The 27,834-nt window shown below is 37.2% G+C and overlaps 2 protein-coding genes across 3 annotated transcripts in view; both read left to right on the top strand.

Moving 5' to 3' along the window:
- The first annotated feature begins 122 nt into the window (after window positions 1-122).
- TMPRSS12 (transmembrane serine protease 12) lies at window positions 123-27,343 on the top strand. 2 transcript variants are annotated; one of them, XM_081592471.1, is made up of 5 exons: window positions 123-349; window positions 1,047-1,242; window positions 12,385-12,653; window positions 20,945-21,087; window positions 26,770-27,343. In XM_081592471.1, the coding sequence occupies exons 1-5, from the start codon at window positions 142-144 to the stop codon at window positions 27,019-27,021; spliced, it is 1,068 nt and encodes a 355-aa protein (XP_081448597.1). In that variant the 5' UTR covers window positions 123-141; the 3' UTR covers window positions 27,022-27,343. The 2 variants fall into 2 exon arrangements, with proteins under 2 accessions (XP_081448597.1, XP_081448596.1); XM_081592470.1 differs by having other exon boundaries at window positions 123-352.
- Window positions 123-27,834, top strand: part of LOC145546226 (thiol S-methyltransferase TMT1A) — a 78,176-nt gene continuing 50,464 nt past the window's right edge. The window contains exons 1-5 of the mRNA XM_081592519.1: window positions 123-352; window positions 1,047-1,242; window positions 12,385-12,653; window positions 20,945-21,087; window positions 26,770-26,931. The gene's annotated coding sequence lies outside the window, so the exon portion shown is untranslated. The remainder of the gene's footprint in view (window positions 353-1,046; window positions 1,243-12,384; window positions 12,654-20,944; window positions 21,088-26,769; window positions 26,932-27,834) is intronic.

The raw sequence follows: 27,834 nt of genomic DNA, 5'->3' as shown, positions 1-27,834 counted from the left end.
CGCGCGCCTCGCCACTGCCTTCCGCTCCCCTCTCTCCCACCTCGCAAACCACATTACCTAGGCCGCAGGCCCACGATCTCGCGGCGAGGCGGGAACCGGCAAGAAATGCCTGCCGCCATCTTGCCCACCGGGAGTTCGGACATGGCGCTGGGTCTCCTGAGCGCAGCGCTGTTGTTTCTGGCCAGCGCTCTCATATGCTCAGAACACTACTCGCTCTTCTCTGAAAGGAGTAGGCGCAGCTCCTCGCGGGAACAGGCTGGCGATCTGGGGTGGCCTGAGGCCGTGAGTAGGAGGCCCAGAGTACAGAAGGCGCGCGAGGCCCCGGAACAGGAAGAGTTGGACGCAAAGGGCAGTATCTGTTCTCTTTTTCAGACAGTCGCCCTTTCTTTTGTCCCACTTAAGTAGTGTTTGAATTTGGGGTCCTCCTTTTCTGTTTTTACCAACTGCCTTTACCTAAAAATGTACAGACCCTAGCAGTTCTATTTTAATGATGACTGTAATAGTAGTACTTACGGTAGAAATGCCATACACTTGTGCGTCTGTATATGCACCTTAAAATATTCTGGGGTGTCATTCCCATTTTACAGATTAATAGTTCATTGAAAGGGCTGTTAGGTGACTTTTTCATGCTACAATTGAGAAAAATTAACCCCACAAGTTAAACGGCAGGTATTAGAAATTGTAGCTCTTGGTTCACCAGTCCCAGGAGCTCTCAGTTGCCATTTCAGATAGGGAAAAATGTGTTACCTGACCAGAGAAACTTATCTCAATATTACACTTTTCAGAAGTAAAAGTTTTAAAATTCATGAATTGAGCTTATTTGATGTCTATTTGTAAGCAATCAGACATCAATTGTAAGCAATTAGACATGTTTGTTTTAACTCGCTAAGATTTTTTTGTCAAAATATGGGCATAGCTTAGGTATCCAGCTTGCTCTATCAGTTTTTTAAAATAGGAATTTAAAGATTATATTCATGTATTAAGATTAGAAACTAATACACATAATAATATGTTCAGTTCAAATAATATGTCGTTTTTATTTTTAGATTGTGGAATAGCACCACTTATGCGTATGTTCAAGGGGTCTCGGATTGTAGGGGGCACAGAGGCTCAAACTGGCGCATGGCCATGGCTAGTTAGCCTACAGATTCAGTCTGGCAGATATCTTGCTCATGTATGTGCAGGAAGCTTAGTGAAAAATAGATGGGTCCTCACGGCTGCCCACTGCACTAAGGACGCTAGGTATGTATTCAGACCATTCCTACTTTATTCTTTTAGGGGATATTTTGAAGCTCTTCTCACCTATTAAGTCCTGACATTGCACCTTTACTGGTCTGTTCCTTTGACACAGTGGGGAGACTAACACATTTGGAGAGGGGCAACCTGTATCCTAGTCCTCCTCTACACTTTGTGGTGCAGTGGTTTTAAGTAAGGTTCCAGAACCTACTAGATGTACCAACTTGATCAAATAATATAGCTGTGTTATACTGTCATAGAATCTTAGAGTTCAAAGAAGTATTTTAAGGATTTAGATCCATTCTCTGTCCTATATTTGAATCCTTCTTACAGTACTAAAATAAAGTGTTCTCTAGTCTGAAATAATTATTGCTTTAATGCATTGAGCCAGGCATTTTTTCATACACAGTTTCCACTTCTCCCCACAACCACTCTTTGCTAGAGGGAGACCCTGACTGGAAAGCAACAAAATCAGGGATCAAATCCAGGTGTGTCAGAATGAAAATCCACGCACATAACCATAACTATATCATTTGGCTTTCTACTTAAAATACCTTTTGTGATGATGAACCTTGGAAAGAACCTCATTTAAATTTTGTACAGCTTTAATTCTTAGAAAGCCTTTCCTTACGCTGAATAAGTGTCTTGATTTTCATTCTGCCTTTTGAAGCCATATGTATTAAATCTCATTCCTCTTCCAAGCATTTGAAGATAGTATTAATTTTCCACCTAACAGTTCTCAAGGCTAAATCTTATTGATATTTTTACCTTTTTACTCAACAAAAATTTACTAAATATATGTTATATACTAGGAATTGGGCAAGATGCTGAGGAAGTCAACATTATTGAGATACAGTCTATTTTTTAGGAGTTCCTCCTATTTCAGAAGACTCTGCCACTTCTATTCCTGTTCCCCTTCATTTTCTAAATCTTGCACCATCAGTTGTCCCTTATTCCTTCTTAAAACAACTATTTATCAAAGACCTGCTCTGAGATTTGGTACTATTTAAGGATGTTACATATAATTCTGTATTTAAATAAAATACCCTCCCAGTAGCCCTCTGAGATTGCTGTTATCTCCATTTCACACTAGAGGAATCCAGAGATCAGAGAGATTTGGTAACTTGCCCAAGATCACATTGCTATAAAGTAGCAACCTATTGATTTAAACCTATTCTCAAATCTATGCTGTTTCATTATATCTCACTGTCTCTTTAGTATTTTTCAATATTTTCCTCTTGTTTCTTCCCTACAGCTTTCAAACATGTTTAGGTCAACTCATCATTATTTAACAAACAAAAGAACCCTACCTGTTTCTGTTCTTCCTTTCACTACTAGATTCCTTGAAAAAAAAGACTCCTTTTGCTTCATCTGCATTGACTCATAAAATCCCAGTTGCAATCTGATTTCTGTGGCTAGAATACACTATTAAAGACCCACCTCCATGCCAAATCCAATGAGCTCCACTCAATCCCCATCCTATTTTATCTCTATAACATTTGGCAAAGTTGATTACTGTTCTCTTCTTTCTTTCTGCTGCACCACGTGGCTTGTAGGATCTTAATTCCCCGACCAGGGATCCAGCTCACACCCTCTGCATTGGAAGTGTGGGGTTTAACCACTGGACCACCAGGGAAGTCCTTGTCATCTTTTAAATGGCAGTATTTTCAAGAGTTCCACCTTCTGTCCTCTTGCCTTATCATATGAACTCTTTTGGAGAGATGTCTCATCTCAGAAATGAGATGAGACTCCTGTTTTAGGAGTCATCATGTGCTAGTAACTCCCAAGTCTCTCCAGCTGAGTCATGTTTCCAGCTCCCTCCTATACATATATATCGGAGTCACATTCTCAAGAAGTCTAAACATGAAATTTTAAAATCTTTCTTCTAATTCTTTCTCTTCTCTATTTTCTTAGATAATAGGTTCACCAACAGTTCCATTACCCAGAGAGTTAGTTGACTCTCTCTGTGCAGTATCTCTTAAATGTGTTTCTTTTTGTCCCCCAATACTACCCACTGATTAGAAGCAGATTCAGAATATCAGTCTCCACATCCCTAGTTCATTACTTACACTACTTATACTATTACTGTGGTAAATATTTGAATGAGTGTGAAGTGGTATCTCATTGTGGTTTTCATTCACATTTCTCTAATGATTAGTCATGTTGAGCATATTTCCATGTGCTTTCTGGCCATCATAATTCTTCTTCCTTTTTTTAAGGTTTGTTTTACTTTATTTTTGGCTGCACCATGCAGCATGTTCTGTATGCAGGTGAGGAAGCAACAGTCAGAACTGGACATGGAACAACAGACTGGTTCCAAATAGGAAAAGGAGTACGTCAAGCCTGTATATTGTCACCCTGCTTATTTAACTTATATGCAGAGTACATCATGAGAAATGCTGGGCTGGATGAAACACAAGCTGGAATCAAGATTACTGGGAGAAATACCAACAACCTCAGATATGCAGATGACACCACCCTTATGGCAGAAAGTGAAGAAGAACTAAAGAGCCTCTTGATGAAAGTGACAGAGGAGAGTGAAAAAGTTGGCTTAAAGCTCAACATTCAGAAAACAAAGATCATGGCATCCAGTCCCATCATTTCATGGCAAATAGATGGAGAAACAGTGGAAACAGTGACAGACTTTATTTTCGGGGGCTCCAACATCACTGCAGATGGTGACCGCAGCCATGAAATAAAAAGATGCTTACTCCTTGGAAGAAAAGTTATGACTAACCTAGACAGCATATTAAAAAGCAGAGACATTACTTTGCCAACAAAGGTCCGTCTGGTCAAGGCTATGGTTTTTCCAGTAGTCATGTATGGATGTGCGAGTTGGACTGTAAAGAAACCTGAGCACTGAAGAATTGATGCTTTTGACCTGTGGTGTTGGAGAAGACTCTTGAGAGTCCCTTGGACTGCAAGGAGATCCAACCAGTCCATCCTAAAGGAAATCAGCCCTGAATGTTCATTGGAAGGACTGATGTTGAAGCTGAAACTCCAATAATTTGGCCACCTGATGGGAAGAGCTGACTCATTGGAAAAGGCCCTGATGCTGGGAAAGATTGAGGGCAGGAGGAGATGGGGCTGACAGAGGATGAGACAGTTGGATGGCATCACCAACTCAATCGACATGAGTTTGAGTAAACTCCTGACAGAGGATGAGACAGTTGGATGGCATCACCAGCTCAATCGACATGAGTTTGAGTAAACTCCAGAAGTTGGTGATGGACAGGGAGGACTGGCATGCTGCAGTCCATGGGGTCGCAAAGAGTCGGACATGACTGAGCGACTGAACTGAACTGATGCAGCATGTGGGATCTTAGTTCTCGGACTAGCAATCAAACCTGGAAGCACAAACCACCAAGAAAGTCCTATATTCTTCTTTGGAGAACCATTTATTCAAGTCCTTTGTCCATTTTTGAACTGGGCTGTTTGGTTTTCTGTGGATATTGAGCTGTAGGAATGCTTTATATATTTTTAATATTAACCCCTTATTAAATATATATGATTTGCAAACATTTTCTTAAATTCTGTGAGTTGTCTTTTCACTCTCTTAATAGTGACCTTTGATGCAAAAGTTTTTAACTTTGACCAAATCCAATTTATTTTTTTCTTTGTTATTTATATTTTTGATGTCACATCTGAGAATCACTGCCAAATCCAATATCATGAAGCTTTTCTTCTGTGTTTTCTTCTAAGAGTTATATAGCTTTATTCTTACACTTAGGTCTTTGATCTGTGTTGACTTAACTTTTACATATGCTGAAAAGTAAGGATCCAATTTCATTCTTTTGTATATAGTTATCCAATTTTCCCAGCACCATTGCTGGAAAGTCTTTCCTTTCTCCATTGAATAGTCTTGGCACTCTTGTTGAAAATCAACTGACCACATATGCAAGAGTGTATTTCTGGGCTCTCTAGTCTTTTCATTGCCATATATGTCTGCCCTTATGCTAGTACCACACTGTTTTGATTACTGTAGCTTTTCACTAAGTTTTGAAAACTGGAGGTATGATCCTCCAACTTCATTCTTCTTTTTCAAGTTTATTTTGGCTACTTGGGGTCTTTTGATATTCCCTATGAATTTTAGGATTTTTTTTTAATTTCTGCAAAAACATTGATATTGGTATAGGTATTGCATTGATTCTATGGAGCATTCTGTATAGTACTGTCATTTTTAACAATATTAAGTCTTCCAATACATGAACAAGGGATGCCTTTCCATTTATTTACATCTTCTTTAATTTCTTTTAGCAAAGTTTTGTAGTTTTCAGTGTATATAACTTGCTTTCTTAATCTTATTGTCTGAATATAAATTGAAGTCAGTTCAGTTCAGTCGCTCAGTCATGTCCAACTCTTTGTGACCCCATGGACTGCAGCACTCCAGACTTCCCTGTCCAGCACCAACTCCTGGAGCTTGCTTAAACTCATGTTCACTGAGTTGGTGATGCCATCCAACCATCTCATCCTGTCATCCCCTTCTCCTTCTGCCTTCAATCTTTCCCAGCATCAGGGTCTTTTCCAATGAGTCAGTTGTTAGCATCAGGTGGCCAAAGTATTAGAGCTTCAGCTTCAGCATCAGTACTTCCATGAATATTCAGGACTGATTTCCTTTAGGATTGACTGGTTTGATCTTCTTGCAGTCCAAGGGACTCTCAAGAGTCTTCTCCAACACTACAGGTCAAAAGCATCAATTCTTTGGTGCTCAGCTTTCTTTATAGTCCAACTCTTACATCCATACATGACTACTGGAAAAACCATATCTTTTGACTATACACACCTTTGTTGGCAAAGTAATGTCTCTGTTTTTAATATGCTGTCTATGTTGGTCATAGCTTTTCTTCCAAGGAGCAAGCGTCTTTTAATTTCATGGCTGCAGTCACTATCTGCAATGATTTTAGAGCCCAAGAATATAAAGTCTGTCAACTGTTTCCATTGTTTCCCCATCCATCTGCCATGAAGTGATGGGACCAGACGCCATGATCTTAGTTTTCTGAATGTTGAGTTTTAAGCCAGCTTTTCACTCTCCTCTTTTGCCCTCATCAAGAGGCTCTTTAGTTCCTCTTCACTTTCTGCCATAAGGGTGGTGTCATCTGCATATCTGAAGTTATTGATATTTCTCCCATCAATCTTGATTCTAGCTTGTGCTTCATCCAGCCCAGCATTTTGCATGATGTACTCTGCATATAAGTTAAATAAGCATGGTGACAATATACAGCCTTGATGTACTCCTTTCCCAGTTTTGAACCAGTCAGGTTCCATGTCCAGTTCTAACTGTTGCTTCTTGACCTACATACTGGTTTCTCAGAAGGCAGGTAAAGTGGTCTGGTATTCCTGTCTCTAAGAATTTTCCAGGAAGGGGAACACATGTAAACCCATGGCTGATTCATGTCAATGTATGGCAAAAACTACTACAATATTGTAAAGTAATTAGCCCCCAACTAAAATAAATAAATTTATTTAAAAAAAAAAAAGAATTTTCCAGTTTGTGGTGATCCACGCAGTAAGTAATATAAACTGATTTAGCCATTCTTTGTCATTTGATGGAGGACTTAATCTGTTTACATTTAAAGTAATTATTGATAGGTAAGGACTTACTATTGCCATTTTGTTAATTGTTTTCTGGTTGTTTTCTAGATCCATTATTCCTTGTTTATTAGCCTGCTGTTTTGTGTGTGTGTGTGGTTTGATGTCTTTTGGTATCAGTATGTCTTTACTTCTTTTAAATTTATTTTTAATTGGAGAATAATTGTTTTACAAAGTTGTGCTGCTTTCTGCCATACAACAACGTGAATTAGCCCTAAGTGTACATATGTCCCCACGCTCTTGTCACAGAGCACAGGGTTCGGGTCCCTGTGTTATACAGCAACTTCCCACTATCTGTTTTACATATGCTAATATTGCTTTGACTTCTTTATCATGTCCTTTTGTGTAATTGCTACAGGTTTTTCCCTTGAGATTATCAAGAAGCCTACACAAACTATCTTAAAATTATAACACCATATTTTAAGCTGTTGCAACTTCAATAGAATTCCTAAACGTTACACTTTAGCTTCTCCTCCACCTCACATTTTAGGATACTGCTGTCATGATTTATGTATTTTTGTGTAACTGATGGATAATTATAGTTATGCTTATTTTTACTACATTAATTTAACTTTTAAAATAAAGTTGTAAGTAAATTATGTGCCACTATTACCAAATTACAGAATGTAAGTTTGACTGTATGTTTACCATTACCAATGAGTTTTTGCACTACCTTTTAATGTCTTTATGATGTTAATTAGTGTCCTTTTACTTTCACTCAAATAACTTCCTTTAGCACTTCTTGTAAGGCTGTTGTTGTTCAGTCGATCAGTTCTGTCTGACTCTTTGCAACCCCATGGACTGTAGCACACCAGTCTTCCCAGTCCTTCACCATCTTCCAGAGTTTGCTCAAATTCATGTCCATTGAGTCAGTGATGCCATCCAACCATTTTGTCCTCTGTTATCTCCTTCTCCTCCTGCCTTCAGTCTTTCCTAGTATCAGTAAGTGTGTTTTAGTCACTCGTCATGTCTGACTCTTTGCAATCCCATGGACTGTAGCCTGCCAGGCTCCTCTTTCCATGAAATTCTCCAGGCAAGAATACTGGAGTGAGTTTCCATTTCTTTCCCAGCATAGGGTCTTTTCCAGTAAGTCAGCTCTTCATATCAGGTGGCCAAAGGATTGGCACTTCAGCTTCGGCATCAGTCCTTCCAATGAATATTCAGGGTTGATTTTGTTTAGGATTGACTGGCTTGATCTCCTTGCTGTCCAAGGGACTCTCAAGAGTCTTCTCCAACACCACGATTCAAAAGCATAAATTCTTCAGCACTCAGTCTTCTTTATGGCCCAACTCTCGCATCTATACATGATACTGGAAAATCCACAGCTTTGACTATACAGACCTTCAGCAAAGTAATGTCTCTGCTTTTTAATACACTGTCTAGGTTTGTCATAGCTTTTCTTCCATGGAACTAATGTCTTTTAATTTCGTGGCTGCAGTCACCGTCCACAGTGATTCTGGAGCCCAAGAAAATAAAGTCTGTCACTGTTTCCATTGTTTCTCTATCTATTTGCCATGAAGTGATGGAACCAGATGCCATGATCTTAGTTTTCTGAATGTTGAGTTTTAAGCCAGCTTTTTCACTCTTCTCTTTCACCCCATCAAGAGGCTCTTTAGTTTCTCTTCACTTTCTGCCATTAGGGTGGTTATCATCTACATATCTGAGGTTGTTGATATTTCTCCCAGCAATCTTGATTCCAGCTTGTGATTCATCCAGCCCAGCATTTCACATGATGCACTCTGCATATGTTAAATAAGCAGGGTGACAATATACAGCCTTGATGTACTCTTTTCCCAATTTTGAACCAGTCCATTGTTCCATGTCCAGTTCTAACTGTTGCTTCTTTCCTGCATACAGGTTTCTCAGGAGGCAGGTAAGGTGGTCTGGTATTCCCATCCCTTTAAGTATTTTCCACAGTTTGTTGTGATCCACACAAAGGCTTTAACATAGTCAATGAAGCAAAAGATGTTTTCCTAGAATTCTCTTATAAGGCTAGCCTAGTAGTAATGAACTCCTTCAGCTTTTGTTTGTTCAGGAGGTCTTTATCCAACAATTTGCTGTCAACAAGGAACTCACTTTAGCTTTAAAGGCACACATAGGGGACTTCCCTGATGGTTCAGTGGTTAAGAGTTTGTCTTGCAATGCAGGGGGTGCAGTTTAATTCCAGGGAACTAAGATCTCATATGCCATGGAGCAACTGAGTCTGCATGCCCCAACCAGACAGCACACACATCACAGTGAAAGTTCCCACATGACACTATGAAGATCCCATGTGCAGCAACGAAGATCCGCAGCAGCCAAATAGATAAATTAAAAAAAAATTTTTTTAAAGGCACACATAGACTGAGAGTAAAGGGATGGAAAAAGATACTTCAAGAAATTGGTAACCTCCTAAAAAGCAAGGGTATTTATATTAGACAAAATAGACTTTAAGCATAAAATGGTAAAAGAGACAAGAAAAGATCAGCATACAATGGAAAAGACCCTGATGCTGGGAAAGATTGAAGGGAAAAGAAGAGGGTAGGAGAGGATGAAATGGTTAGATAGAATCACCCACTCAATGCACATGAATCTGTGCAAACTCCAGAAGATGGTGAAGGACAGGGAAGCCTGGCATGCTGTAGTCCATCAAAGAGTTGGACACAACTTAGCGACTGAACAACAACAATAATAAAGGGGTCAAACCAACAAGAATATATAATAACTGTAAATATTTATGCATCCAACATTGGAGCATTTAAATATATAAAGCAAGAACTAACAGAGTTAAAAGGAGAAATAAATAGCAACTCAGTAATAGTTGGGGACTTCAACAATTGACAGATCATCTAGAGAGAGAATCAATAAGGAAACAGCAGATTTAAACAATGCTATAGATCAAGAAGGACTTAACAGACATAGGCAGAACCTTCTAGCCAACAGTAGCAGATTATACATTCTTCTCAAGTACACATGGAACATTTTCTACAACAGACTATATGTTAGGCCACAAAACAAGTCAGCAAATTCAAGGAGACTGAAATCATACCAAGGATCTTCTCTGACCACAATCGCATGAAAGTAGAAATCAGTAAAAAGAGGAAAATTGGAAAATGCATGAATACATGGAAATTAAACAGTACTCTCCTAGGAAACCAATGGATCAAAGAAGAAACTAAAAGAGAAATTTAAAAAGTATTTTGAGACAAAAATGGAAGCACAACTTATACAGCAAAAGCAGTTCTAAGAGAAAAGTTCATGACAATAAATGCATATATTAAGAAGCAAGATGATACCAAATAAACAATCTACCTCTGTACCTGAAGGAACTAGAAAAAGAAGAAACTGAACCTAAAATTAGAAGGAAGGAAATAATAAAGATTGGCACAGTGTTAAATAGATAACCAAAAAATATATAAAACATTAACCAAACTAAGAGTTGGTTCTTTGAAAAGATAAACAGTACGGAGGGTTCTCAAAAAATTAAAAATAGTACTACAACATGATCCAGCAATTCTATCTCTGGGACTATATCCAAAAGGAATGAAATATTAACTTGAAAAGATATCTGCACCCCATGTTCACAGCAGAATTATTTACAACAGCTTCTAAGTGACAAGTGACGGATGAATGGATAAAAAAGTAAAGAAATGTGGTGTGTGTGTGTGTGTGTGTGTGTGTGTGTTTGTGTGTAATTTAGCCATATAATAATGAGGAAATCCTACCATTTGTGACACTGTGGATGGATCTTGGAGGCATCATGCTAAGTGAGATAAGTCTGACAGAAAGACAAATTCATACTGCATGTTCTCAGTTATAAATCGAATCCAAGAAAAACAAAAAATCCCCACCAAATTCAGAGAAAAAGAGATGAGATTTGTGGCTGGTTGCCAGAGGCAGGCTGTGGGGAGAAGGGATATTGGAGGAATGGTAGTCAAAGATACAAACTTCCATCATAAGATAAATAAGAACTAGGAATGTAACATACAACATGATGAGTATAGTTAAGACTGCTGTATGATACACAGGAAAATTGTTAAGAGAATATGTCCTAAGAGTTCTCATCACAAGGAGAATTTTTTTCTTTCCTTTTTATTGCATATAAATGAGATAATGGATGTAATTAAACCTGCTGTGGTAATCATTTTACAATATATGTAAATCAAACCAATATGCAGTACACATTAATCTTATACAATGATGTATGTCGATTATTTCTCAATAAAACTGAAAAAAATTTTAACTCAAGAAAGATAAATTAATTTTATCTTTATCATTAAAAGATAGTTTAATTCAAGAAAGAAAGAAACATTATTTAAAAGTAGCTTAAAGCATTTAAGCTATAATTTCTTTTTAAACACAATAGAACTAGGACTTTAAAATATTTTTACAAAGTTTTTAGAGGTTACCTAGTCCACTTTTAAGATAACTAAATATCTTCTACACCCTTGGAATAAATTCTAGAAAGCTGAATTGCAGTGTCAAATACAACACAGCTTTTATAGGTTACTGGTACATGCTGCCAAAGTACCCATATATTTATATTTTCCCCAATGAATAAGAGTAACTTTGTTCCTCTGACTCTTGTCTGTACTGAGCATAATCATCAAATATGCATACACATGATTTGCCAATTTGAAGGGTGAAAGGAACTTCAGCATTTGTAAACAACAGGATATAAAGTAAACAGTTCCTCCAAACCAAATTCAAATACAGTAACTATTAACCACTTGGGGCTTTAATTGTTGATTTTTGACCTACAAAAGATTTTTTGGTTTATTTTGATTTCTGCTTGCTTTTGCTTTTAAAGACTATCAAGATCCATTAGTTGTTTCTTTTACATTTAGTGTCTTGCTTTATAAAGACCTTTCTCACAGAGATACAGTCCAGTGGAATATATAAAGTCCTTCCCAACATCAAAATTATATATTCATCTATATTTTCTTTCTGGTTTAATTTTTAAACTTTTCATCCTAATTTAATATCTAAATGTTTTATTCAAGGATTTCAAAAATGTTAAAAAGTAAATAGTTTAGTGAATTCCCAATACATATTATGCAGCTTCAGTTCATCAGCTCATGCCTGATCTTATTTCATCTTTATTCTTGCCAACTCCCTGTCCAATTATTTTGAAAGAAATCTCAGATATACCACTTTGTGTATCTGAAAGGTAAGTCTTGATTTAAAAGGTTTGTGTATTTAAATATTTAATCCATTTGGAGTTTATTTTACTGTTTAATATTTTTCAGAGATTTAATTTTATTTCACTTTTCAAACTCATTTGTTATTTCCAATACCATTTATTGACTAATTCATCCATTTGTCCATTGGTAAGAACTGCTACCATATATTAAATTCTCGGGTATTTGAATCCGTTTGAGACTTTCTGTCCCACTGATCTTTTTCTCCTTTCTTACATCACAGTAGTTAGGTTTTTCCTTGATATGACTTTGTCAGATGAAAGTAGCATTAATTTTTTTTGGTTATTAATCTAACATGAGAAAAACAAAAACTAGTGGGAGAAAAAGAATATTTACTTAAATAACCATGCTTATAACAAAAACATTTACTTTCTTTCAGAAATCCTGTAATGTGGAGAGCTGTGATTGGAACTAATAATATACAAGGGAGTGAGCCATACAGCAAGAAGATCAAAGTTAATGCAATCATTATCCATCCAGACTACAACGTGGAATCTTATGATAATGATATTGCACTTTTTCACTTAAAAAAAGCAGTGCGTTATAATAATTACATTCAGCCTATTTGTCTACCTTTTGGTGTTTTCCAAAGACTAAACAAGAACACAACATGTTTTATAAGTGGCTGGGGAAGAACAAAAGAAGACGGTAATTATAATCTGAATTTTGCTGATAGATTTTCCTGATAATTGGCAGAGGGTGAACTCTTTTATGTATGTCTTTATATCTCTTTATATCATGAGTTTAAACAGTAGGTCTTTATAAACCAGTGAAAAGAAAATGTCTTTGAATATTCTATGTTTTTTTCTTCCTTGTGGGAGAGAGAAAGTTATCTTCCAAAGCAGAAATAGAGACTTCTTTTGTTATATATGCCTACATGCCAAGACATTTAAACTTTTAGACTTTCTCAGAGAGAATGATGGCTCCAAGTGTTTCTATAGTTTCTGAGACTCCTAGGTGATAAAGCAAGTTCTGCGGCAGATTTGCTTATCTTAAATAATAAGCTTCTAGCTATAAGGAATCAAATTTAGTATCTGTTTTTTATCTAGTGTACTGTTTAGTATCAAACAGGTTGATTGCCATGTATTTTCTATAGTGCACAAAGGGGCACAAAAAATTGACTATCTGAACTAATGGAAGGAATGAAAAAACATAGAAAACAGTCTCTGCAGACAATATTAAAGAAAAATAGAATTGTATGACAAACATTATAACTTCCCTATGATAGTAGTGAATTTTCACACAACTCTTTTATTATTGGCATATTAAGCAGATGAAAAATTAGTAAAGATTTATAATGTTTGCCTTTCCAGTAAGCGGCCTGAGGTGACCTCTAAAAATGGTGTGCTATTCACTTGACCCAGAAAACCCCACAAAACCATGCAAATCAGGAGGTTCAAATATTTGGGTTCACTTTAAGAACACCTGTGAAACTGCCCAGGCCATAAAGGGTATGCATATCCAAAAAGCCACCAAGTATCTGAAGGATGTCACTTTAAAGAAGCAATGTGTGCCATTCTGTCGTTACAATGGTGGAGCTGGTAGGTGTGCACAGGCCAAACAGTGGGGATGGATGCAGGGTCGGTGGCCCAAAAAGAGTGCTGAATTTTTACTGCACATGCTCAAAAATGCAGAGAGTAATGCTGATCTTAAGGGCTTAGATGTAGATTCTCTGATCACTGAGAACATCCAGGTGAACAAAGCCCCCAAGACGTGGCGCAGGACTTACAGAGCTCACAGTTGGATCAACCCCTACATGAGCTCTCCCTGTCATATTGAGATGATCCTTACTGAAAAAGAACAGATTGTTCCTAAACCAGAAAAGGAGGTTGCACAGAAGAAAAAGATATCCCAGAAGAAACTGAAGAAACAAAAACTTATGGCCAGGGAATAAATGCCACAAAAAATAAATGCAAATAAAAGTAAAAGTGTTGGTTGTAAAAAAAAAAATTATAATTGAATTAGCAAGATTGATTTAATAGCCAAATCAGAAAATTCTGCACCCCAAAATCAGACACTTTCATCTTTTCAAGTACAGGTAGAACCTTTATAAAAACTGACCACTTACTAGGCCATAAAGAAAACCTCCAAGTTTGAAGGACAGGTAATGTACAGACTATATACTCTGATTACAATTAATTTAGAAATAAGAGAGATGGGAATATGATGGAATAAGGAGGTCGGCAAATCCTCATCCCCCAACATAAGCATAAATTGGAAAAAACTCAAAAACTGTCAAAAGCAACCATTTCAGAGACCTGGAAATAAAAATGAACAATAAATTGAGGAGTATTTGTTTATTATAAGCATCTAGAAATTTGGGTAAATAGAAGAACTTGAGGTTTTCTTGCTGTGGCTGCTCCTAACTCCCTTTCAGATCAGTCAGTGTAATAGCTTTACCAAGATCATGAGGATCATGAGGAAAAAGGATCTTGCTACCAGAGGAATGGACTTGATTTCGAGTAGTAGTTGATAATCCAGGTCAGCAGCACTATCAAAAGTAATTAATCCAAAAGACTAAATAAAAATAAAAAAAAATAAATTTTAAAAAGTACTGGACTCAGCAAGAGATGAAGGGGGGAAACACACAGCTCTGCTGGTCTGGGATTGTGATCCAGATGCAGCCAGGAGTGGAAAAGTTCAGAAATTTGACAAGAAGAAGCTCAAAATGAGACAGCTACAGAATGGCTAGATAAGCTCTCCAAACATCCTTGGTTTACTGGGAAACATACATGTATACACATGCGGGGAAAAAAAAATCTGAACGAGCTTAGCATAAAGTGAAAACCAAGGCAGACTTGAAATCTGACTGAACTCTGAACACACTTCCCAAACCATACATAGATTCATCAGCAGAGGATGAAAGCCCAAATCATTAACTGATAAGTAAACTATGCAGACACATGGGTAAGCCCTGTGAAGGCAGGTTAAAAGGTAACACTCAGAATTAAAAAACTGAGCAGAGACATCAACAGTCACACAATGTGGGAGACACAGATTCTACAGTTTAAGTCCAGACAAGTTGTTTTTAAGAAAACACAACATTGTTGAGAAGAGAATCAAAGCCCAGAGTTGTTATAGTACATTAATCTGAAAATGCACAATTTTCAACAGAAATACTGTAAGACATCCAAAAAACTAAGAAAAAAAAAAAAAACCCACAGAAATGTTACCTATACTCAGGGGAGAAAAGTAGTCAATAGAAACTGACTCTGAACAGGTTTAGATGTTGAATACAGCAAAGACTTCAAAGAAGCTCTTTAAATATGTTTGACAAATTAAACAAATTATTGTTCAAAGAATTAAAAGTGTGATGACAATGATTTAACAAATAGGGAATGCCTGTGGAAAAATAATTTAAAAAAGAACCGAATGAAAATTCTAGAGATTTGGTATGGCACAAGAAAGCATCTGTGAACTTAAACTACAGAAACAGAAATAATCTAATCTGGGGAAAACAGAGAAAAAATTCTTGAAGAAAAATAAACACACTCAGAGAGGCCTGTGGCACAACATCAAGTATACCAGCATATGTATAGTGGGATTTCTGGAAAGGAAAGACAAAAAATGGGGACCAAAAAAATAGCTGAAGAAAATAATGGCCCCAAACTACCTGAATTTCATGAAGAAAAACCCCACAGAACTTTAATTTATAATAAAGAAGCTCAACGAATTCCATTTAAGATTTTAAAAAGACCAAATAAATGGAAAGACATACCACATTCATGGATTCAAAGACTCAATATTGTTAATATGGCTATTGTCCTCAGATTGACCCATATATTCAATGCAATCCCTATCAAAATCCCAGCAAGGTTTTTCATACAATTTGACAAGTTGATCCTAAAATGTATATGGAAAGGCAAAGAACCTAGAATAGTCAAAAATTTTTTTTGAAGAACAACGAAACTAAGTTACTCTAACTAATTTAAAAGTATACAAAAAAACTACAGCCATTAAGACAGTATGGTATTGATTTATTTTTTGGTAGCATGTTTAGAATTTTCTATGTATAGTATCATGTCATTTGCAGATAATGACAGTTTTACTTCTTCCTTTCCAATCTGGATTCTTTTTATTTCTTTTTTCCTCTTCAACTGCTGTGACTAGGACTTCCAAAACTATGTTCAATAAAAGTGGCAAGAGTGGGCATCCTTGTCTTGCTCCTCATCTTAGAAGGAATGCTTTTAGCTTTTCACCATTGAGTATGATGTTAGTTATGGCCTTTATTATATTGAGGTATGTTCCCTCTATGCCCGCTTTCTGGAGAGCTCTTATTGTAAACTGATGTTGAATTTTATAAAAATTCTTCTGTATCTATTGAGATGGTCATATTGTTTTTATTTTTCAATTTGTTAATACAGTGTATCACACTGATCAATTTATGGACCTTGGAAAATCCTTGCATCCCTCGGATGAATCCCACTTGGTCATGATATATGATCCTCCTAATGCATTTTTAGATTTTGTTTGCTAGTATTTGTTAAGGATTTTTGCATTTATGTTCATCAGTAATACTGCCCTGTAATTTTCTCCTTTTTGTGATATCTTTGTCTGGTCTTGGTATCAGGTGATGGGGTCTCATAGAATGAGTTTGGAAGTGTTCCCATGCAAGTTTTTGGAATAGTTTCAAAAAGATTTTAACTATTCTTTAAATGTTTGGTAGAATTCCACTGTGAAGCCGTCTGGTCCTGGGTATTTGTTTGTTTGCTGGGGGGTTTTAAATTACTGATTTACTTTCAGTAAGGTTTATTCAAATTTGGTTTCTTTTTGGTTCAGTCTTGAGAGACTGTACCTTTCTAAGAATTTGCCCATGTCTTCTAAGGTATCCATTTTATTGGTGTATATTTGCTTGTAGTAGTCTCTTATAATCCTTTGTATTTCTGCAGTGCTGGTTGGTTAAACATAGCAGAGATCAATGGAACACAATATATAGTCCAAAAAACCCCCCAAACAACCCAACTTATGTTTATGATCAACTGATTTATTTATACAAAATTCCTAGAAAAGGCAAACATAGAGAGACAGAAATTCTATCAGTCATTTCCTGGGTGTGAGGCTGGAGGTGAGAATGACTGCAATTGGGCATGGAGAGGACTCTTTGGAGTGGAAGTATCCTAAAACTGGATGTGGGCCTGGTATGAATTTACCAAAAATCATTGAACTGCTTTCTTACAGTGTGAGATTTGTTAGGTAAATTAAACATAAATAAAGCTTCTTTAAAAATGACCAAAAAAATTTAAGTCACACATTTGAAAAATTTAAAATATACTACTAAATAACTCATAAATCAAAGAAGAAATAATAATAATCTTAAATCCTTATAACTAGATAATAATGTATATCAGTTCATTCAGTCACTCAGTCGTGTCCAACTCTGGAGTCCAGACAGACCCCATAGGGTGCAGCATGCCAGGCTTCCCTATCCATCACCAACTCCTGGAGTTTACTCAAATTCATGTCCATTGAGTTGGTGATACCATCCAACCATCTCATCCTCTGTCATCCCCTTCTCCTCCCACCTTCAGTCTTTCCCAGCATCAGGGTCTGTTCCAGTGAGTCAGCTCTTTGCATCAGGTGGCCAAAGTATTGGCGTTTCAGCTTCAGCATCAGTCCTTCCAATGAATATTCAGGACTGATTTCCTTTAGGATGGACTGGTTGGAGCTCCTTGCAGTCCAAGGGACTCTCAAGAGTCTTCTCCAACACCACAGTTCAAAAGCACCACTTCTTCGGCACTCAGCTTTCTTTATAGTCCAACTCTCACATCCATACATGACTTCTAGAAAAACCATAGCTTTAACTAGATGGACCTTTGTTGGCAAAGTAATTAATGTCTCTGCTTTTTAATATGCTGTCTAGGTTGGTCATAACTTTCTTTCCAAGGAGCAAGCATCTTTTAATTTCATGGCTGTAGTCAGCATCTGCAGTGATTTTGGAGCCCCCCAAAATAAAGTCTCTCACTGTTTCCATTGTTTCCCTATCTTTTGCCATGAAATGTTGGGACCAGATGCCATGATCTTAGTTTTCTGAATGTTGAGCTTTAAGCCAACTTTTTCACTCTCCTCTTTCACTTTCATCAAGAGGCTCTTTAGTTCCTCTTCACTTTCTGCCATAAGGGTGGTGCCATATGCATATCTGAGGTTATTGATATTTCTCCCGGCAATCTTGATTCCAGCTTGTGCTTCCTCCAGCCCAGCGTTTCTCATGATGTACTCTGCATATAAGTTAATAAGCAGAATGACAATATACAGCCTTTCCCGGTTTGGAACCAGTCTGTTGTTCCATGTCCAGTTCCAACTGTTGCTTCCTGACCTGCACACAGATTTCTCAAGAGGTAGGTCAGGTGGTCTAGTATTCCCATCTCTTTCAGAATTTTCCACAGTTTGTTGTGATCCACACAGTCAAAGGCTTTAGTGTAGTCAACAAAGCAGAAATAGATGTTTTTCTGGACTCTCTTGCTTTTTCAATGATCCAGCAGATGTTGGCAATTTGATCTTTGGTTCCACTGCCTTTTCTAAATCCAGCTTGAACATCTGGAAGTTCATGGTTCACGTACTGTTGAAGCCTGGGTTGAGAATTTTGAGCATTACTTTGCTAGTGTGTGAGATGAGTGCAATTATGCGGTAGTTTGAACATTCTTTGGCATTGCCTTTCTTTGGGATTGGAATGAAAACTGACCCTTTCCAGTCCTGTGGCCACTGCTGAGTTTTCCAGATTTGCTGGCATATCGAGTGCAACACTTTCACAGCATCATCTTTTAGGGTTTGAAATAGTTCAACTGGAATTCCATCACCTCCACTAGCTTTGTTCGTAGTGATGCTTTCTAAGGCCCACTTGACTTCACATTCCAAGATGCCTGGCTCTAGGTGAGTGATCACAACATCATGGTTATCTGGGTCATGAAGATCTTTTTTGTATAGTTCTTCTGTATATTCTTGCCACCTCTTCTTAATATCTTCTGCTTCTGTTAGGCCCATACCATTTCTGTCCTTTATTGTGCCCATCTTTGCATGAAATGTTCCCTTGGTATCTCTAATTTTCTTGAAGAGATCTCTAGTCTTTCCTATTTTGTTGTTTTCCTCTATTTCTTTGCATTGATCACTGAGGAAGGCGTTCTTATCTCTCCTTGCTATTCTTTGGAACTCTGCATTCAAATGGGTATATCTTTCCTTTTCTCCTTTGTTTTTTGCTTCTCTTCTTTTCTCAGCTATTTGTAAGGCCTCCTCAAGACAACCATTTTGCCTTCTTGCATGTCTTTTTCTTGGGGATGGTCTTGATCACTGCCTCCTGTACAATGTCAAGAACCTCCATCCATAGTTCTTCAGGCACTCTGTCTATCAGATCTAATCCCTTGAATCTGTTTGTCACTTCTAGCGTATAATCATAAGGGATCTGATTTAGGTCATACCTGAATAGTCTAGTGGTTTTCCCTACTTTCTTCAATATTAGTCTGAATTTGGCAATAAGGTGTTCATGATCTGAGCCGCAGCCAGCTCCCGGTCTTGTTTTTGCTGACTCTTATAGAGTTTCTCCATCTTTGGCTGCAAAGAATATAATCCATCTGATTTCGGTATTGACCATCTGGTGGTATCCATGTGTAGAGTCTTCTCTTGCGTTGTTGAAAGAGGGTGTTTGTAATTGATCAGTATTGTATTTGTGCAAGAATATTCTAAGTGACCAGTGGAACAGAACAGAAAACACAGGCATCTATTTCTGGACTCTCTTTCTCCTATTCACTTCGAAAATCTCTAGTTATTTTGAATAACCACACACCAATACCACACTGGATTAGTATTGTTCATAAATCAGGTGGTAGGTTTACAGATGTTCATTATTATATCTGGTTAACTTCTATGTTACATATATTCTTTTATATACAGCCAGTATTACTTTAATTGTTTGAAAACAAAGGCTAGAAATGCGTCTTTCCTCTAGGAAGCCTTGATCCAGGAATTTGGATGTCATTAGATATACTTTATTTCTATTTCCTATTCTTATTGTCTATGCATGTTGACTTTACTTTCTCATGCTGCCTGTCCTCATAAGTGTGGAACTATGGCTGCAGGCTGATTGAACTTATATTAATAGCTAATCATGTGACTAGAGTGAAACAGATTCTTCTCTGGCAGCTCCAGTTAAAAAATGCTGCATAAGTATTCCAATTGACTAGGCTTATACCAAATATAGTCACCTCTAGACTAATTCCAAGAGAATGGAATTCTGTGAATGGAACAGTTTGGTCATTTCCCCACTGGCAGCAAAGGGGAAAATGTCTATTACTTGAAAAGCTAAGGAAGAATGTGGTGCACATAAAATGTTCAGCTTCCACATGTGACAGCTGCAATTCTGAGACAGCCTGATGGTATCAGATGCTGCTGTTACAGTAGCTTTTCTGTGGATAAATCTTAGAATAGTCTGAAGTGTTATCTTGTATCTTCCTATCTTTTCTGTAGCAAAGAATCATTTTATGTTCAAGAATAAGCAGAGACGTTAGGGGAGTACATGAATTAGAAATCTGATTTATTTTCACGTTCAACATTTTGCAAGACAGCATCATTAGAAAATTTAATTAAAATTATTCACAACTTGACTGACCTCAGCATTTACCTTTTTAGCCCTTGACAATTTTTACAGTTTTACTTTGTAACACTATAGATCCTTTTGTGAGACCTCCAAGAAACACAAGAGAGCAAAGATAAAAGAAAAGTAACCTGAAATTCCTACTATCTAGAGATAACTATCATTACAACTTAGTAGACTCTCTTTCACCTTATCTCCAGGCATACATACATGCATACATATCTGGATACAATTTTACATAATTGTTCAGTCAGTCACTATGGAAAGAAAACCTGTTGAACATGAACATTTTATACTGCTGTCAAAATGTCTGCTCTCCAAAATAATTTAACTGGTATTTTTTTGTTGTTGTTAATAGGTAATGCTACCAAACAGTTACATGAAGCAGAAGTGCATTATATTTCTCGAAGTTTCTGTAATTCTGAGAAGAGCTATGGGGGTATAGTTCCTAACACTTCATTTTGTGCAGGTGATGAAGATGGAATTTTTGATTCTTGCAGGGTAAGACCAAATAATTTTCCTTAGCAGTATTTTCTAAAGACAGAAAGGAACTTGAACAAGTCTTTGATCACTTTCTGGTGAAGTCTTAATTCTCAAGTCTAAATTGTTTTTCTCCTTTTTAACTATTCCAACAATCCAAATCATCATGCTTGCCTGATTCCTTGGTTTCTACAATCATGATCAACCTGAAGAAATATTTGCCTTGAATCTTTTTTTTTCATTACCACCTTTATTGAGATACAATTTACAATTCACCCATTTAAAGTATAAAATTCAGTGGGGGGTTTTATATTTAGAGTAGTGCAACCATTACCATAATCTAATTTTTAGAACACTTTTGTCACCCCCCTCAAAAAAAAGCTCTTCCCATTAAGGCAACCATTAGTCTGTAGAGATTTGCTTATTCTGGAAATCTCCTATTAACAGGATCATTCAATTTGTGGTCTTTTGTGACTGGGTTCTTTTACTTAGAATAATGTTTTCAAGGTTCGTCTCCATTATAGCATGTATTAATACCTTATTTATTTTATTGACAAATAATATACCATGGTTTGGATATGCCACATTTTATTCATCCATCCATTTGTAGATGGACATTTGAGCTATTTCTGCTTTTTTGGCTATTATGAATAACATGGCTATAAATATCTGTGTACATGTTTTTATGTGTATGTTTTTATGTCTTTTGGAAATTCCACCTAGGAATGGAACTGCTGAGTCAATGCTTACCATTTTAAAGAACTGTCACACTGTATTCCAAAGTGCCTACACCATTTTACATTCTTATGCAACAATATGAGAGTTCTTCTGTTTTTTATTGGAATGTAGTTGATTTACAATGTTGTGTTAGTTTCAGGTATAGAGCAAAGTGAATCAGTCACATATATATATGTATATTCACTTTTTCTAGGTTCTTTCCTCATATAGGTCATTACAGAACATTGAATAGAGTTCCCTGTGCTATACAGCAGGTGCTTATTAGTTATCTGCTTTAAATTTAGTCGTGTGTATATGTCAATCCCAATCTCCCAATTTACCCCTCCCCCCTTATCCCCTGTTAACCATAAATTTGTTTTCTACATCTGGGACTCTAATTCTGTTTTGTAACCAAGTTCATTTGTACTCATTTTTTTAGATTTCACATATAAGCAATATCATACACTTGTCTCTCTGTGTCTGACTTACTTCACTCAATATGACAATCTAGGTTCATCCATGTTGCTGCAAATGGCATTAATTTTTTATGGCTGAGTAATATTCCATTGTATATATGTATCACATATTCTTTATCCATTCCTCTGTTGATGAACATTTAGATTGTTTCTGTGTCCTGGCTATTATAAATAGTGATGCAATGAACGCTGCAGTACATGTAATCTTTTTGAAATATAGTTTTCTCTGGGCATATGCCCAGGAGTGGGATTGCTGGGTCATATGGTAGTTCTAGTTTTAGTTTTTAAAGGAACCTCTATACTGTTCTCCACAGTAGCTATACCAATTTACATTTCAACTAACAGTGTAGGACGATTCCCTTTTCTCCACACCTTCTCCAGTATTTACTGTGTGTAGATTTTCTGACGATGGCCATTGTGACTGGTGTGAGGTGATACCTCATTGTAGTTTTGATTTGCATTTCTCTAATACTGATAATTAGTGATGTCGAGCATCTTTTCATGTGCCTTTTGGCCATCTCAGCAATGTATCAGTTCAGTTCAGTCGGTCAGTCATGTCCAACTCTTTGCAACCCCATGGACTGCAGCACGCCAGGCCTCCCTGTCCATCATCAACTCCTGGAGTTTACTCAAATTCATGTCCATTGAGTTGGTGATGCCATCCAACCATCTCATCCTCTGTCGTCTGCTTCTCCTCCCGCCTTCAATCTTTCCCAGCATCAGGGTCTTTTCCAGTGAGTCAGCTCTTCGCATCAGGTGGCCAAAGAATTGGAGTTTCAGCTTCAATATCAGTCCTTCCAATGAATATTCAGGACTGATTTCCTTTAGGATGGACTGGTTGGAGCTCCTTGCAGTCCAAGGGACTCTCAAGAGTCTTCTCCAACACCACAATTCAAAAGCATCAATTCTTTGGCACTCAGCTTTCTTTACAGTCCAACTCTCACATCCATACATGACCACTGGAAAAACCATAGCCTTGACCAGACGGACCTTTGTTGGCAAAGTAATGTCTCTGCTTTTTAATATGCTGTCTAGGTTGGTCATAACTTTCCTTCCAAGGAGTAAGCGTCGTTTAATTTCATGGCTGCAATCATCATCTGTAGTGATTTTGGAGCCCCAAAAAATAAAGTCAGCCACCGTTTCCACTGTTTCCCCATCTATTTGCCATGAAATGATGGGACCAGATGCCATGATCTTAGTTTTCTGAATGTTGAGCTTTAAGCCAACTTCTTCACTCTCCTCTTTCACTTTCATCCAGAGGCTCTTTAGTGCTTCTTCACTTTCTTCCATATGGGTGGTGTCATCTGCATATCTGAGGTTATTGATATTTCTCCTGTCAATCTTGATTCCTGCTTGTGTTTCATCCAGCCCAGCATTTCTCATGATGTACTCTGCATATAAGTTAAATAAGAAGGGTGACAATTTACAGCCTTGACATACTCCTTTCCCTATTTGGAATCAGTCTGTTGTTCCATGTCCAGTTCCAACTGTTGCTTCCTGACCTGCATACAGATTTCTCAACAAGCAGGTCAGGTGGTCTGGTATTCCCACCTCTTTCAGAATTTTCCACAGTTTGTTGTGATCCACACAGTCGAAGGCTTTAGCATAGTCAATAAAGCAGAAATAGATGTTTTTCTGGAACTCTCTTGCTTTTTTGATGATCCATCGGACGTTGGCAATTTGATCTCTGGTTCCTCTGGCTTTTCTAAAACCAGCTTGAACATCTGGAAGTTCACAGTTCATGTATTGCTGAGGCCTGGCTTGGAGAATTTTGAGCATTACTTTACTAGCATGTGAGATGAGTGCAATTGTGCAGTAGTTTGAGCATTCTTTGCCATTGCCTTTCTTTGGGACTGGAAAGAAAACTGACCTTTTCCAGTCCTGTGGCCACTGCTGAGTCTTCCAAATTTGCTGGCATATTGAGTACAGCACTTTCACAGCATCGTCTTTTAGGATTTGAAATAGCTCAACTGGAATTCCATCACCTCCACTAGCTTTGTTCGTAGTGATGCTTCCTAAGGCCCACTTGACTTCACATTTCAGGATGCCTGGCTCTAGGTGAGTGATCAAACCATCGTAATTATCTGGGTTTCTAATTTCTCCACATCCTTGTCAGCACTTGTTATTGTCTCTCTTTTTTTGAATAGAAATACAATTGATTTTCAATATTGTATTAGTTTCAGGTGTACAGCAAATTGATTTAGTTATATGTATACTTTTGCAGATTATTTTCCATTATAGGTTATTACAAGATACTGAATATAGTCCCCTGTTCTATATAGTAAATCCTTGTTGCTTATCTATCTTATGTATAGTAGTTTGTATCTGTTAATCCCATACTTCTAAATAATTTATTCCTCTCTCTATCCCTTCCCCCTCTGGTAACCATAAGTTTATTTGCTATGTCTGTGAGTTTGTTTCTGTTTCATTGAACGATTTTTAAAACCAATTTTATTTATTTTTGGCCGTGCTGGGTCTTCATTGCTACGCAGGCTTTACTCTAGTTGTGGTGAGTAGGAGCTACTCTTTGTTGCAGTGTGCAGGCTTCCCATTGTGGTGGCTTCTCTTGTTGCACAGCAAGAGCTCTAGGCATGCAGGCTTCAGTAGTTGTGGCACACGGGCTCAGCAGTTGCGGCTCCCGGGCTCTAGAGCACAGGCTCAGTAGTTGTGGTACATGGGCTTAGTTGCTCCACAGCATGTGGGATCTTCCCTGACCAGGGATCAACCCGTGTCTCCTGCATTGGCAAGCAGATTCTTTACCACTGGGCCATCAAGGGAAGGACCATCTTTGATTTTTTTTTTTTTTTTTTAATATTTAGTTGGCTGCGCTAGGTCTTCATTGTGGCACTCGGGATCTTCAATCTTCACTGCAGGATCTTTAGTTGTGGCAACTGAACTCTCAGATCTGGGAAGTGGGATCTAGCTCCCTGACCAGGGATTGAACTCAGGCCCCCTGGACTGGGAGTACAGAGTCTAAGCCACTAGACCACCAGGGAAGTCCCATGGTGTTTTTTTATTTTTCTCACTTTTTTTTTTTTTTGGCTGCACTGTGTCTTCTTTCTGCACACGGGCTTTCTCCAGTTGCAGTGAGGGGGCATACTCTGTAGCTGCAGTGCACAGGCTTCCTATTGCAGTGGCTTCTGTTGTCGCTGAGCACTGGCTCTAGAGGGTGCAGGCTTCAGTAGTTGCAGCACGCAGGCTCTAGAGCAGGGGCTCAGCAGTTGTGGCACATGGGCTTAGTTGCCTTGCACCCTGTAATATTTTCCAGAACCAGGGATCAAACCCATGTCCCCTGTATCAGCAGGTGGATTCTCAACCATTGGACCACCAGGGAATTCCCATCTTTGATTTTTTTTTTTACAAAGTCCAATTTATCTGTTTTTTGTTTTGTCCCTTGTGCTTTTAAAATCTTTCTTTATTCCTCTTTTTTCTTCACTGCTTCTAAATCTACCAGCACGTCACTCCCAACCAATGTCCCATGCTCTGATCTTTTCCTACTCATTCTGATTTCTGCTATTCAGGGTTTATCTTTCCTGTATCCTTTTCCTTAAAAATCTTCCTGAGTAGAAGAATTCAATCTAATTTAATTGCATTCATAAGTGAAACATTCTCATCATCAAAAAATAGTTTTTTAATGCTTTCCTTATATAGAGAATTTGAAAACGCCTTAGAAACACAGTCCTTAAACTTTAAGCATTAAAACAGTTATCTCAGTGTCCTTATTGTTTTGAATGATTAATACTCTTCAGTAATGGTGTTTCAGTGTATTAACAGTCTAGTATAAACTATGACAGAGATTTGTCATTTGTAATACCATTAAATGTTAGCTGCTCAGTCATGTCGACTCTGTGACCCCATGAACTGTAACCCACCGGGCTCCTCTGTCCATGGAATTCTCCAGGCAAGAGTACTGGAGTGGGTTGCCATGCCCTTCTCCAGGGGATCTTCCTGACTCAGGGATCGAACCCCGGTCTCCTGCATTGCATGCTTAGCTAGTTATTCCTACGATCCTGCACCAGTCAATGTCAACACTTAGAAAGATGCCGTGTCTGGCAAGATGCCCGTTTACTTCTGTCCTCTAGTTAGCAAACCACACAAACACCTAAATGAATCCAGTATATATCTTAATTCTACCATTCTTACACAGCATTAATAGAAGTATTCTAATAGACAATATTTATAGTATTTTGCACACCTCCTAAATTATACTCCTCCTGAGTAACTACACTAAAAAATCCAAACAATTCAATTTATAGTATTTTGGTTCAAAACTATGCAGGTGGAAAATTTATCCACCAGCTATATGGTTCCTCAAAAATACCAGGCCAGACTTAATACCTGTTTCAGTTGGAATATAAAACTGAAAATCTATGCATCTTTATAAGTTGGAAGTAAGTTAAAAATGTATATTTATATAAATATATGATTAATGTGATTAATTTATTCCAGATTTATTGTTGTTTAAGGACTACTGGAAGTAACTAATACTATTTTGGGACTTCTTTAATAGGGTGATAGTGGTGGACCATTAATGTGCTACCTACCAGAACATAAACGATATTTTGTAATGGGAATTACCAGTTATGGATATGGCTGTGGTCGAAAAAATTTTCCTGGTGTCTATAGTGCACCATCCTTCAACCAAAAGTGGCTGACAGAGCAACTCTACCAGGCAAGCGATAAAGGCATATTTAATATAAATATTTTACTTGGACAGGTCCTTATAGCCTTAGGTTCTGTTGTCTTACTTGCAACTCCATAAAAAAATGCTGAAGAATCTTTATTTTGCATCGTATCCCTTTCCATGTTCTACATAATGAAAATCATTTATTCTTTTGACAAATAATTGTCCATTTTAGAGTTCTCATGTGAACATTTTTTGGAATAAAAGGATTGTGACATATTAGATAAGTGATTACAAATCTGGGACTCAATCACATTCTTCCTTGATGTATCTTGTTATACTTTATAATCATAATTTTGCATTTGGAATATTTTCCTAGAGCTTGTATAAAATATTCAGCTAAATATATACTTTATGCATATAAATGTCAAATAATAAAGAGTTAATAATTAAAAGAAAAGTTTTTGTTAAATTAATCAAAACTTTTAAGTTAGGTTTTATTTTATTCAAAAACATTTGGTTGTATGATAAATATGTTTTGAATTATCATCTTGTTTCTGAATCTCAAAGGATATTTGAAGAAGTAAGTATCTGCCTATTATTCAAATTCTAATTAGAACTATTTAATATTAATACTTCCTTTCCAATGCCAAGAGAGAACTGTGGTGCAAACATCTCCAAATAATTTGCTTTTTATTTAGAAATGTATACTAAGACTTTTTTTTTTTTTGCAATGTTATAACCTACTTTCTGAACATTATTTTCTTGAAGCTCATGCTAAAAGTCTATATTCCTTGGGCCCTTGAATTAACTGTGAGGAGAAGTGACTGAGAAGCCTGCTGGGAAAGGAAGAATACCAAGCTGGGATTAACTTTATGATGACTAATCTATAATATGAATTATTAAAACAAAAAAGACAGGATTAGGACTACTCACATCTCCCTTAAACTC

The sequence above is a fragment of the Giraffa tippelskirchi genome, chromosome 4 (assembly GCF_054371585.1).
Source record: "Giraffa tippelskirchi isolate mGirTip1 chromosome 4, T2T-mGirTip1v1.2.pri, whole genome shotgun sequence".
NCBI lineage: Eukaryota > Metazoa > Chordata > Mammalia > Artiodactyla > Giraffidae > Giraffa > Giraffa tippelskirchi.
The sequence above is the reverse complement of the archived record's forward strand: the minus strand, read 5'-3'. Positions and strand labels throughout refer to the sequence as shown.

Coding starts and splice junctions, on each gene's coding strand:
- TMPRSS12 (XM_081592470.1), top strand. CDS start 142: ATGGCGCTGGGTCTCCTGAGCGCAGCGCTGTTGTTTCTGGCCAGCGCT. Junction 12,654..20,944: donor GGGAAGAACAAAAGAAGACG/GTAATTATAATC, acceptor TGTTGTTAATAG/GTAATGCTACCAAACAGTTA. Junction 21,088..26,769: donor GAATTTTTGATTCTTGCAGG/GTAAGACCAAAT, acceptor CTTCTTTAATAG/GGTGATAGTGGTGGACCATT.